The 14,148-nt window shown below is 41.4% G+C and overlaps 1 protein-coding gene across 2 annotated transcripts; it reads right to left on the bottom strand.

Annotated features, from left to right (window-relative positions):
- Window positions 1-700: 700 nt before the first annotated feature.
- ptpdc1a (protein tyrosine phosphatase domain containing 1a) lies at window positions 701-13,882 on the bottom strand. Of its 2 annotated transcripts, none has more exons than XM_071911636.2 (10): window positions 13,735-13,882; window positions 10,316-10,411; window positions 7,550-7,721; window positions 6,935-7,015; window positions 6,546-6,664; window positions 5,565-5,702; window positions 4,303-5,474; window positions 3,244-3,429; window positions 2,218-2,328; window positions 701-2,106 (listed from the first exon to the last, which is right to left on the bottom strand). In XM_071911636.2, the coding sequence occupies exons 2-10, from the start codon at window positions 10,401-10,403 to the stop codon at window positions 1,993-1,995; spliced, it is 2,181 nt and encodes a 726-aa protein (XP_071767737.2). In that variant the 5' UTR covers window positions 10,404-10,411; window positions 13,735-13,882; the 3' UTR covers window positions 701-1,992. The 2 variants fall into 2 exon arrangements, with proteins under 2 accessions (XP_071767737.2, XP_078139804.1); XM_078283678.1 differs by lacking the exon at window positions 13,735-13,882 and adding an exon at window positions 12,864-12,877.
- Window positions 13,883-14,148: the final 266 nt, after the last annotated feature.

Genomic DNA, 14,148 nt, shown 5'->3' with positions numbered 1-14,148 from the left:
GTCCTGACTGCTGTTAGGATGAGATCAACACATTCACACTGGAATGATTTAAATTTCTTACATCTCTTAAATGACACTACAAGTCCCTCATAAACAACTGTCATCAAAGGTGTGACTTTTTTTGGAGTCCAGTCTGTTATGGATGGATGTAATGGATGACAGTACACTAGATAACCCAAGGGGTGATTTGCACACAACTGACACATTTCTGAAAAATAAAGCATCATTTACATACAATTGAATTGTTTTATCCCAAAACACTATATATCCATTTTTAGGAAAAAAAAGGTTCCCTGACATTCATCAGTCACGAATAAAAGGAAAAAAAACACCTCAGATTATTCTATGCTTAAAAACTATTTTGTGTACAAAGATTTAAAGATGACTCCTAACAAGTTAGTATTTGTTAGGAGTTATATTTATCATCTTTAACCCGTTATGTGCTTTACTTTCATGCCAACAATTTGTAAGAGTACGTGTAAATTTGTTTTCAAATTGAATGGTGAATATCTCAGGTTGGATGTTGAACTGCTGTAGCATCACCAGGAGGCGCTGTACGCCTCCTTTCTGAGTTTTGAAATGGAAACTCATTCACTGATCAGTTGATAGAAACTGATGAAAAACAAAGATGGCAAAAAGGAAGGCTTCTTGGCCTTTCATTTCTATCAAGGAAAAGACTCAATCCACACGGCTTGCGTTAAGTTTGTTTAATTCTTCAAGAAGTAGCCCAATGTAACAATGAAAAAATAGTGCTTGTTGAAAATTCCCCACAGTACAATGTCTCATTTCCTTTCAGAGGCTTGAGCAGATTACCTTTGTAAGTGTTCCACATTCACAACGTGTCAGCAGATCTACATTACATTGTGTCCACACATGCCACATATGAGGTCAGAGCCGCGTCACCGAGTCGTCTCGACAGCTACACAAATAACACAGGCAGGCCTACTTCACAGACAGCAGCGTATTACAGTAAGTTCAGATATAGGCCATTTAAGTTGAGGCAGAGTGGAGGCAGGTCGATGTTTTACAAATTCATGTACAACAGTACAGTCAGAAGTTGTGTCTTTTTTGGTGCACATAGTGTTAAGGACATAAAATTGCTTGGAAAAGCAAATGCACTGTGGCCTGCTAATTTGCATTACCGTAACAGTAGCATCAGTTTGCATTTCATTCTAGGATGAACTCCTTACTTTCTATCTAAAACAAAGCTACCTTGCATTTTGTCATCTAGGCTATAGTTATCATACAAATTGCTCCATTTCAAATGAGAATATTCAAATAAATAAGACACCTTGTAGCATCTGCACAGTGTAAAAACATCTTTTGGTTTAAATTACTATTTTTTTTTTAACAGCCTTACCAGCTGGGCAAAACATTTAAATAAGCTGAACAACATTACATTCACTTCATGAGATTTCTTTTCTCAGTCGTTTGTGACCAACTAACAGTTAGATAATAAAAGCAATATAGAATCCCTCACAAGTATTACAGTAGAACAGGACACTTAATGACAAAGGAATGCTTTCAAACCGAGCGTTGTGGCACATGAACAGAGAGAATGGCAGTGCTTAGTAAAACAAAGAGTCTATAAAGAGCTTCAAAGAAAGATGAAATGCATGACCCTCAAATTTTAAGTTTAAAAAAAATATTTTGTCGGACTAAAAGTCGGCAGAACTCAGCAGTATCTGATGCGAGGAATAATGCCCAGAAGTCAGAGTGGAACCTTGTTTGGGACTCGTTTCAGCGACAGTACCCGCACGCGCACAAACTTGCATACACACACAGGCACTGCATACTAATACGGTGCATACACCTGTCTCGTCTTATTGGTTGATTGTACTGCCTGGTGTCTGCTGTAGTGTGCGTTTGTGTCTCGTTCTTTTTGTCCAAGGCTGAGAGAAACATTTTGTTGTGTTTTCTAATTAAATATCTTTTAAATGAAGTTTATGACGCAGATGACGATAAAGTTGAACTTGAACTTGAAGGGCCGGATCAGGAGTTTTCGTTCTCCTCCATAGCTTTCTCTCGCATCTCATGCAGAACTGGTGTCAGGATTGCTTTCAAAGTCTTGTATAAAGCCTGGTTGTTCTCTGAGGCAGCGTGAATCTGGAGAGAAAAGGAAATATTAGACGCAAAAAATAAAAAACAACCCGCACAGTATATGACTAACACCTACAGAATAGTTCCTGACCTTATGCTGTATATTGAGGTACTCACCTTGGTAAACATTTTTATTGTTTGGTTAAGAAAAGTGGTCTCCACTTCTTCAGGTATTGCCAGAAGATGAGCTGCACAGTCCAGAACACACAGCAAAGTCAGCCTGTGGCCCTGTGAAGGAGTAAGGAGAGGATAGTACTGTAGACTTTATACACAATATTATCAGAGTTTACAGGAAAACATTTTAATGTTGTAATCAATAACAGTATCAAATAATACACACACTACTTGAATACCATGACAGTGCATTTGCTAGCCAAATGGTGGCATTTACTTCAAACTGCTTTACATTTCTATTCATCACAAGTTGGGGAGTTAGCAGTAATTGGTCCAATTATGTTTTGTACAAATTTGAAATGAAAACACAGATTTATGCAATTTCCTTTAGCTATGTAGCTCCTACACTACTGCACATTCAAACAGTGGCTGTGTTGGTGATTTCAATGACAAGATAAAAATGATTATTTAGGACTACAGTTAATCACAGATAACCGTATATTGTGATTTAATGTTTCCACGATTAATAATTGTGTAATTTGGGCAAATATTGAAGTGTTTGTTACATTTTCAATTCCCCTGACAGTCCCGGTGTGGTATATCAAGCGCTTCCATTATGTGTGACCAATCACGACCTTTGAATGCTCCATGTGCACCATGTGAATCAAAAGTAAGGATGGAGAAGCAGGCAGAGAAACCTTACATAGAGCATCTTCAGAAAAAACGCAGCGATGAGCAAAGTGGAAAAGAATCGATCGGCCCAATGTGGCCCAAGAGGAAAATCCTCCTCCTGAGTCTGAATGTGAAAATGTTGTTTTAGTTCCTAACAGTGGATCATCCTTTGTCATCTGGACATACTTTGGTGTTAAACCAGATGGTAACAAGCTTAACAAGCTAACAAGTACAGATTCAGTGCAAAGTCTGTTTTAGGGTTGTAGCTGTGCCCTAAAGTAATAAAATAGTAATTGTGAGTAGGCAGATTTGAAGATGTTCCATACTGAATGAGGACAGATGGTTTAAAGCAGCTACCTTTTCCAGTGAATCAAGGGCACGCTGTGGGTTGTAGTTCTTCTCACTGAGGGCCTTGACGTCCTCACTGCTGATGATGGGGTCCTTGAGCTGCTCAAGCCACGACCACATCAGGCTGGCCAGGACCAGAGGATCTCTCTCCATGCACATCCTCTCCCATGCCCCCTCCCTGGAGTTTAGCTCTGCCTGTGGATCACAAACAGCACGACACCAAGTGTAACACTTTGACAATGAACAAGAATCAATAAGCAAAAAATAGTCCGGTTCTGTCTGATAAACAGTTTGTTGTTAAGAATTGCCGCAATAGCTAATCTATGTATTAGCAGAGTATTGCCGTTTTGATTTTTTTTTTTAAAGTCAGGTTTTTCAAAATCCTTAGGGTAGTTTTTAACATCAGCAGAATTAGGAGCTTTGAAACATTCTCCACAGGAGACAGTAGCAGTATGGAAAGACATTGGCGGCAGCAGAGACTGTATTTGAATTGCATACATTTTGAATTTGTCATGCTCACATTGAACTGTTAAATTCAATAATAATCACATTAAATTTTAAGCCATTGCATTTAATTTCAAATTGTACCTTACAATTAATTTTTTTTAAAGGTAGCATGTGTTGCATTGTGTGTAGCATTTTTTTTGTTTCTCAAAATTAAGAACACATTTCCCCTAAACCCTGCTTCTGTCACAAATACACACAAAGACAATTTTTCCATCAGCCTGTCACTCCTTCCACCATCTGCCATAGTGAGAAACTCTGAAAGCTTTACTTGTGCTGGAAGAATAGCACCGTAAAGTGATCTAGCAGAGAGCTCACAATGTAAAATACAGTGTAGAAGCCAGTAGAGGCTGCCAGTCTTCTTGGTGATGGTCTCGTTAGTTTATGGTAATTATAATATCTCAAAATGAATGTAGTAATGATGGTGTTATTGGTGTTAAAATGCTACACATACCACCTTTAAGTTGACCATGTTTGAGTAAGAATCCTAGTCCATAATGTATATTGTTTGGACATTTTGGTATTGCAAAATGTTGTTACATGCCAGTCTTGAATGTGCCCTACCTGCCACATTGAGACCTTGGAACTGAGATCCTTGTCAATCAGGTCCATGGCCAGTGCTTTGGCCACCAGTAGGCGCCTGGCCTCTAGGGAGAGGTCTGATTGGAGGGTGATGAAGGGAACATCTCTCAGCCCCTCTGTGTTATTCCCTTTGTTTGCACCTCCCACCACTGACATATCCATTTCTGAGTGCTGCTCACTGGTTACTAAGCTACTCTTTGTTGATAAGGCTGGCAGTGTGGCATTACAGTGTGCTTTTCTTCCCTCTGAGAGATCCAAGGACAAACTATGGTGCCCCTTGTGTAGCTGCTTTTGTAAAAAGGGGGATCCAGTGTCTTGGCTTGGTTCCGTTTTCGGCACGCCATCGGAGCCAGGAGTCGCAAAGACAGGGTCCTGAATGCTGTTGTTAACGTCCTGAGGAGGGAGGTCATGAAATCTGGGTTGGTTACAGGCTGTAAGGCTGTTGTGAGATAGGGAGCGTTTGATCAGGTGGTTGATTTGTAGTTTCTTACTCCGAAGACTCCCTAAATGGTTCCGCCATGGTCCCAGTTTGTTTAGGGCAGAATCACTGTAACTGAGCCTCCTGATGCCAGAAAGAAGAGATCTCAGGGGGCTTTCTACATTCTGCTGTCTCCAGAGCGGGTCCAGCTCGTTATCGCTGGCGAGAGGTTGATCGTGAAGAGATTTAGATTGCTGAACGGGTGGGTTGGGAGGATGAGATGAGCAAGGTGAAGGCACGGGGATCCCCTTTCCTCTCATCTCCTTCCCCAGCTGCTGGAGGGCCTGCTGGGACACGGTCTTCTCCACCTCGGCCGTGAGGTCGGGGATCTCCAGCAACTCCTCCTCGACCAGCACCTGCCGGTTTGCCGCGATGTCCAAGAGGAGCCCGCACACCAGCTGAACGATCTTTGGCACATTCTTCATCTGCCGTGCCTCGTAGCCGTGCAGCAGGTGGCGCTGCCGGGTAAGGTACTGGGACAAGGTGACGGCGTTCGCTTTGGGTTCAGCGCAGGAGAAGACGCTTCTGAGCGGAACCAGGAACTGGGCAAACTCCCTGACGCACAGCAGCTGGCCTCTAGTCTGGATGGAGTTGGGTCTCTTGGCTCGCACAAACAGAATGGCCTGGTCAGCGCTCATCCGGGATGTGAACACCAAGTAGCAAGCCAACAACACACCTATATGGAAAAAATACAATTGATACTTTTCCAAGCGTAAATGGGAAATTGAGCATTTTCAAAACCATTATGATTGCTTGTGTTACAAACCTGTTCTTCCAAGACCAGCATGGCAGTGGACAGCCATTTTGCCCTCTTGGATGGCGAATGACATGACTTTCACCATGTCAAGGATTGTAGTTAGAGATGCCACACCATAGTCCTTCCACCCAAAGTTGTAGAAGTAGACTGAAATACAAAAAGTCAGAAAATAGGATTCAAAGATCAATATCTAGCTACAGAGTTTTGCTTAGAAAAAAGAAGTGTCTCGATTTAACCTTGAAGAACTGTACATGCAGTCCACTGAATACCCAGGGCTGCATAAGAAGCCAGTGTTTACACTGGAGGCTTATTGTTGAGTGTCAAACGAAGGACGAGACTATTCAAAGTGCAGCTCATGCTTCGAGTGTGTGGCTTGGGTAGGAATCTCAGGAGAGCTTATTAGGAAGAGGAATCAACATTGCCAACCTCAGAAGACATAACACGTGTGTAATCCCTTGGTATGTAACAGGAAAACAAACAAAACAAAGTGGAAATACCAGAATGTTAAGTCAATACTATTAGACATGACTTGACATGACATGACTTTGCCCCAGATAGACTTCTTTGACCAGGGGCCACATTACAGATTAGAGTCCTAAATCTCTCAAAAGTTGCAAATGGAGGAAAAGCCTTTTCATGACTTTTCTCAATTTTAGAAAGCGCTCCACTCTGTCTAAAAACACAACATCAGCAAAAGCAGCCGCTCCCTCTTTCCTGTGAAGTAAAAAAGGCACTGGCATTTTGAAAAATGTAAATAGTGTGAACACGACTCTAGAGTGACATTAAAATACATTTTCAGCATGCATATCACCATCAGTTCATGTGCAGTCCACCACCAACATTCAGTGATTTTTTTCCCAAAGCTCTCCAATCACCTATCTAGTCTGTGAATCACACTACCAATACATACAGTATATACATGTTGGTATGTTTCACCCTTCCAGGTGGGTCTGACCATGTGCTGGTGACGGTAGATGGAGAGAAACTCACTGCCTGCCTCCATGAAGGTTTCAGGTCGGTAAGTGAAACCACTCTCCTGCTCCAGTGAGTTGCCGCAGCTGGCGTGTTCTCCAGGGCGCTGCAGGTTAATGACCGTCCTCAAACCGCACCTGAGCACAGCAACATGCCCATGTCAGCATGCAGAAGACTCCACACGACAGACCACAAGACAACAGACCGCATCCATCCGCAGTTCTCTTTTGACACCGACATCTGAGACCATTGCAGCATATTATATGGCTAAAACAAATCATTCGATAATCAATCTAATTAATCTAATCGTTTTTCAATTGGTTAATAAAGCATCACATAAAAAGTAAATCAAACTCAAATTTCAAATTCAAATAAGGTTTGCAAAAAAACATGAAACTATACTGTACCTTTGAAATTGTTCAATTATATTATATTTCTCTATAATTTCAGTGGAAGGCCTTGCCATAGCTAGCAAGTTGTCTGTAATCCTGTAAGTGGAGGATATTACAGGTTAGATTAAGGAGAGGGCATTGGGTAATTTTAGATGCTGAAAGTACAAAAAGGTTGGTGTGTGTGTGCGGGGTCTGTGATATAAACAGCATAATCATAAACAGAAAGGAATGTTTAATTAGGCTTGATTAGGAGCAAAGGCAATTTCTCATGCTTTCACTTTAATACAAAGCAAAAACACACAACTTGCAAGAGCTCAATATATCAAAGCAGCCCCGCAAACATATTGATGCACTGAAACAAAATCTCTGCTTTGTTCAATTATTCCATTCCAACATGAGACAAAGGATTACAGTACAAAGCAGAAGCCAGGCACATATTGACTTTTTTGTGTAGTTATTGATGTGGACTTCATATGTGTACTGTAGTTATTGATGTGGACTTCATGTGTGTGGTTATTGATGTGGACGCCATGTGAACTCTAACAGAGCTTAGTACTGACGGGAAAGATACCCTACACGAATAATGCAACAAAAGAGAGTTATACAAAGTGTTAAGAGTGCACAACTTACCAGGACGAGTAGAGTCCTTTGATGGCTTGCTCCTCATCACTCCAGCGAGAGGGGTTCTCATATTTACAGGCTTTCCCTCCACATGCCATGGAGCACTGCATGTGACCGGGGATGACGTGCCTCAGTGTCTCCCCCATCTTGGTATACTTTGCTGTGGGGACCCTTGCGTTGGCTGGGAAGAACAGAAAAAAATACATCAAAACAATACAACAACACACATCACTGCTTTTCCTAAACTTCTAAGATTAATTTCCCTTGCGACTCAAGTCTTCGGCACGACCCCCTACGCAAAATGCTAGTTATTTTATCAGCGGTAAACAATCAGTGAGACGGTATCTCTGCTGAAGCTGTCATTACATCTCCTGGTCTTGCGTTCAGTGGGAGGCTGAGCCTGGTTTACGCTGACAGCCACCATGACCCTCTGGGAGGAGGAGGAGAGGATCTCCACGACGGAGCTCCGTCTGCGCTGCAGGACCTTCAGCAGGATGTCCGAGGCAGAGTGCCTGCGGTCCTGCCTCCTGCCGCTGCCCATCGTTTCCCCGAGGGAGCGGCGGCCTCGACGCTGCATCTTACGGTCCAGGCTGTGTTGCCGGTCGCAGCGCGAGCGCCTCTCTGCTGACAGAGGCTCCGGGCTCGACAGCTCTGTGCCCACGGTGAATCATCGCAGAACAATCACCCGTTGGCATAAGAGAGGCCAATACAACCTATCAGTTCATCAGCAGCTTTTGAAGTGTCTCCATGACAACCACCTCCAAAATCGTCAGTAGGAGGTGGATGGGGGCGAATAGTGTGAACACATACACGTGCGCGCTCTGACGCGATCGGGTTGTTATTGAAAGATGATAATGCTGCATGTACTCTATCTAAAGGCCAAACATATGGTTGCATAAAGTACCCAACACACTGCCTCCACAACAGTCTTTCTGATTGATTGATTGATTGATTGATTGATTGATTGATTTTTTCTGCCATTTGATTTCATCAACAACAGCCAAGTGGTTAACACAAAAAGCACAGGGATGTGACTTTAAATTAGTAGCTTTAACAGAAAGGTTAAAAATCTTTCAATTATAAAATTGTAGAATATAAGCTCATTAAACTCAAACTTATTCTTCCAATTCATTAAAGAAATAATATTAATTGAACTATATTTATTTGAAAAACATCACAGTTTCTATTTTTTTCTTCTCTAGTTTAGTCGTTTTCTTTTCATCTAAAAGAATATATATTCTTTAAATATAATTACATTTAATTACTACTACTAAAACAACTTAACAGTTATGTTGTTATTGTATATTTTTTGTTCACACTTTTCTTTAAGATAAAAAAACACTAGATCAGCTACAAACAATGGTAAGACTTGTATTAGACTTGTGGTATTAATGCAGGCTTGAAAGTCCACTCAACAATTCAGCGCCCAGTTCCCCATCAAACTGAAGCCAAAAGGTGAAGTGATACTGTTGGCTCACTCAGACCTCTCTGTGTGGGAAGAGCAGGCAGGCTGGCTGTAAGCATCCAGCAGCCATGAGAGAGGCTGCAGGGCCAGAAGGTGTAGAGTCACTAGTTGTAGAAACTATATAAGTACGCTCACTAAATATACTGAGAACCGGCCACATTGATCAGTTGACTTCTATATTGTACCAGTTAATATGTTATCATGAAACTGATTTATTGTCTTACACACAAATGAGCTCAAGACCATACTCTTCTGAAATTAATACTAGAACATTTTAGCAAGCCTAGATAAGGACAAGTCCAGTGTTATGGATGAGCCTTTGGACTTTAGACTGGCAGAACACCTCAGAAGAGCAACTATTTAATATAACTGAAAAACTTAATGCACATAGTGTCCTATGAGTGTAGTGAAGGAATCAAAACCCAAAATTAAATTTTTAAATAAAATGGCTAACAGCATGTATGAAAACGCACAAGCAATTTTGAGAGAGTGCCCACATTCTAACAAAAAGCTGTAAAATGTGGAGCTGTAAGGTACGGTACTTTGGCTAGAAGGCCTTAATATGCATAGATATGACAAGTTTGCATCATGTTCCTTACAAAACAGAAGAAAATTAACCATATGGACATGACATTCAAGTGTTACCGATGTAACAGGGTCTGAAATACCCAATTATTTATAACAGATTTCTTAACAATTCTATTCGTAATATCGTTCAACTCACTGTTTTTGTCACAGACTTTAGACATATTAATTTTATTTGAGTAGTTTTTAAGTGGTTAACAAATTACACTGATTTTGGTGATGATTTATAGGCAATTATGGCTCAGACTATTATGTCTTTGACTATTTCTTAGTGTATGGTTATTTAAATCAAATATAATAATCAGAGAACAGATTTATTGCATTTTTGTTGTTCGTCTTCACTAAGCTCTAAGTTTAAGATGGTCAACTCAGGTCAATTTATAGTTTTCTTAAACCCCAGCCAATAGTAAAAACAGATACATTATGGTAAATGAAATGGTAAAAAAAAATCTGACCATTGAAATAAATGTATAATTTCCTTCATCTGACATTTGCAAGTTCATTTCTTGATGCTGAAGCTGACCTTGATATCGACTGACCCATAAGCCCACATAAAAAAAATCTGATTTGTAATTCTCTTTTAACTTCAGCAAGCTATAAATAGACTACATGACCAAACTGAATTAGACCATCGCAAGCTAACAATCCTGTGCCTTGGCTTTGCTAAGTAAAAATCAAACCGCTTTCCTTTTCCCGCCGTTGTTGTGTTGTAGAGCTCTCCCTACCTGTCTCCATGTCTGCGCTGATCTCTCCACTGCAAGCTCTACTGATGGAGTAAGGCAGGTCACTCAGCAGACTGACACCAGCTGCCATGGCAGGGGCTGAAAGGTGTGAATAAACATTGTGTCAAAGGCAGACGACCAAAAAAAAAAAAAAAAAAAAACGCTGGCAAGCACAAGCTAAGCTGCTGCTGATTAAGCAAACAATCACAAGGTGCACACTGATGAGCTGTGAGGAGCGGGAGCAGCGTTGCCTGGCAGGATAACTCAAGGGAGAGAGGGAAATGTGCAAACTGAGCCACCATGTCACCAGCTCATGTGTCGGTCTGACCGCTGCACCTCTGGGAGCAGGTGGGTGTGGCCTGGGGAGAACAGAGGGAGCCAGGAGCGCATCCGAGAGCCGAGGTGCCGAGTTACAAACCACGACGACTTTAAGATCGCCAACAGAGGAAAATGAAGAGCTTTTCAAATGGGCTTACATTCAAATAGCCTTTCCAGTCTCAGCTACACTCGGCTGAGCCTCTACTCTACTAATTGCAAGAATACCTTAAACCACGTTTGAGATTAAATCCTGCATTTTAAGGAGGAAGATGCCACATATATCAATTATTGATGTGACCACAGTATCCACTGGCTATTGTGCTGGTTTAAAGCAACACGTCTTGACTTACACATCTGATTTATGAGCCCAATATCAGAGTGGTGTCACATAGTGCACCAAGAGTGTCAGTTTAACTCTGCGGACCAAATGTTTCTCACATTACACCAAGAGCCCTAATAGGCCTCATCACTGTTGTACTGACTAGTGTTGCACAACTGAAACACGGCACCTTTACAGCTTCACTGTGATCCATTAACAATTGAGTAGGCACACTCTACATCACATGTTAACTTTTTGATGGGCAAAGGTCAGGGATTATGCCCACTGTTTATCAAAGAGATGGGAGGAGTTTACCTGAGGGACGGTTTGACTTGTTTACATTTTTCACCCAAATAGAAAATGTGAGTGTTGTTGCCAACTTATCTACAAGCTGAATGCACTTTTACCTTTTAAAACTTCTGCAAATCACCTTTCCAGTATTATCTTTATTGTTGTATTAAGAGCAATTTCCAAGCACAAACCACAGTTTCACTTCCATTTTCATGGCTTTACAAAGTTGCATAATATAATCCTTCTCAATAAAATAATAATAGGTAAAAAGCTTGTTAGATTCCTAGGGAAGATTCATTTGGCTTGCCCACCAAGAATAGCCTAGACCAACCAACAAAATGCTCATGTTGTGCTCACATGTCCTTCTGTGCCCGTTGGGGAAATACTGTGCTTTCACTAGTTGTGATCCGTTGTTCCCTACTGCGCTGCAAGTGCCACTTTCTTAAGTGAAGAACGTTTTTTTGAGCTGGAACAAAATTAAGCAATACCAAGCATAACCTATTTAGTGGCAACTGTTGCAACTTAATGGACAGGGTCAAATTTAGGTGAGGATGCAAAACCAGTTGAGACCCAATGCTCCTGTAGTCTATGTATAATTCATGGTGTAAAGTTAGAGTCTGTGTGTTTCCAGCAGTGTTTTTGGACTTCTTTGATACTGTAATCTACACGTCACTTTACAAACTGATATGGCACCAAAACACAATATGACAGTGGTTTAAGTGTCTCTGACATTACTGCTAATTCACCAGTCTGTCCAGCTGGAGCCCAACACCACTTGCCATTGTTTATAGGAAGCTCTTGATGGTAACAAGCTGGTGAATGAGGTGGTGTTCTTCCAGACAAAGGGCATGTGCTTGCATAAAATATTATGAAACAGGGTTAATATGGCTACCACATAACACCACCTCAATCCCCTCAGCTCATCCACTTCTGAAGACAACCAAACCAAAAGCATGCTTCACACATTCTCGGTGGAACCATAAGCTGATGTCCACTAGGAGGCCAATCTGTTGGTGGATATGAGAGCGAGAGACAGTGTGAAGGTTGAGAGTGATCTTGTAGAGATGCTGCCAATGAGTCAGCATGAGAGAGGGACGCGAGAGCCATTTCCACTGAGCTTGCTAATAAAGAAATATGCCCCATGAGATGGTGCTTTTCACAGTCACACCATGTTCTATCTGATAGATATCGTGTCTGAAGGGATCCCAATCAGACAGCAAGCTGAAGAGCAGAGTGGACTGCCTTAACACTACAGCTTTGCTATCTGCAATCCTGTTGGACATAGTACTTAGACCAGGGCTCACAGCATTCTAGGACCTTTTTAATGGTGTGCTAACTAAGCTACTAACCCTGACTGTAGACCAGGAACAGTTAGCCCAGAGAATGGCAGAAGAAACTCTGATTTGGCAGTCTTGGCATGAGAACCTGGTCCTGGGCAAATGGATGCAGATTGAAAGAGGGCTGAAATAACCCTGGGTCAACTTTAGCCAAGGACTAATGATAACCATGGGCTAAAAATGTGTACTGTAAAGAAACTAGTGGTTGTCAAGTCTGGTCCTCAGGACCTGGGGTACTGCTGGGTTTCTATCTGCCCACGTAGTTAATTGCAGTTGATTGCTTTACCTTGCATCCCAGGTGTTCAATCGTCCCTGATTAGATGGCTAGAATGAAAACCAGCAGGGTTCTGGGTCCTGAGGACCAAGATTGAAAACCGCTATGTTAGACATTGTGAGACACAGTACCTCTATGACTAACATTACACTATAATCAGCCTAGATCTTATGGGGCCAAACTGACCATAAATGAACTACATTAAAAGTGTAGTCTAATATTTCTTGCTGATAACCGATTTTAAGTTGATGAATTGCATTCAAGTGAAATGTGATGTGTTAACAGATGAGGCTCTCTGTTGGAAAAGCTTGACCTTTTCTGTGAATACAGTCCTTGAAAACTCTGAGCTCAATTCATCACCTCAAATTCAATAGATGGAGCGTTCGCACAATAGTATTGAGCCACAGAGCTACAGTAAAGGAGCCACTCCACCTGTCATCTCTAAATGAGCCAGGATAGAAATATGTGTATCAAGGACGTAGCCTGGTCCTCCAAAGAATATGTCCAGCTGAGATAAGTTGTTGATAACCATGCTTTCAGAGGTTCTGTACGTGTCAAAGTCTGGTACAAGCATAGGCTGTAAAAAATAGGATACAAGTCAACGTTTGGCCAGTCTAATTAGCTAGCAAGCAGATTATCTTTGCTATTTTGCTGCACAACTGTCCGCTCTCTCTGGTTAAATTGGCTGACTGGCTAACTAGCTTAGCTCATAATGTTTACTAAGGTTAAGTTAGTTGATAGCCAACATGCACGAGTGTCACAACGCTGATTCTCGCTGAGTGTTGTGTAACTCCAAACTGGTGTGACTGGTGCTGATGCTGCATGCTAACGCGTTAGCTAATTAGCTAACGTTAGCTTGGTAGCCACAGTAGGCCTAACTTACCGTGGTTTTCTCCTCTGGGTCCGGTACTTTCCGTGGGAATTTTGACATAGTCGATTTATCTACCTGAAGCCATAACGTTAGTCATTTCATCCCTTGCACGTAGCAAGCTAGATGTTTCCTCTAGCCACATCATTTGGCTCGCTAAGCAAAGCTAGCTTACTAGCTAAGTTAGCAACCTGACATGTTGTCATTTTGAAACGCTCCAGTAGCATCACGTGACCACAGCCAGAGATCAATAGTGTAGATATCAAATTTGTATCATATTCTGATAATGTAACTATATAGTCATAAATAATAACTTTTTTGAATTTTTGTTTGTTTGTTCATGTATTTTTACAGTAGGATGAGCCTGATTTACAGGCAATTTAACAATGAAACAGCCTACAGTACTTTGAAACAAGTGTAGGTAACTTT

This window comes from Centroberyx gerrardi, chromosome 5 (genome assembly GCF_048128805.1).
Source record: "Centroberyx gerrardi isolate f3 chromosome 5, fCenGer3.hap1.cur.20231027, whole genome shotgun sequence".
In the NCBI taxonomy this organism is placed as follows: Eukaryota; Metazoa; Chordata; class Actinopteri; order Beryciformes; family Berycidae; genus Centroberyx; species Centroberyx gerrardi.
The sequence above is the reverse complement of the archived record's forward strand: the minus strand, read 5'-3'. Positions and strand labels throughout refer to the sequence as shown.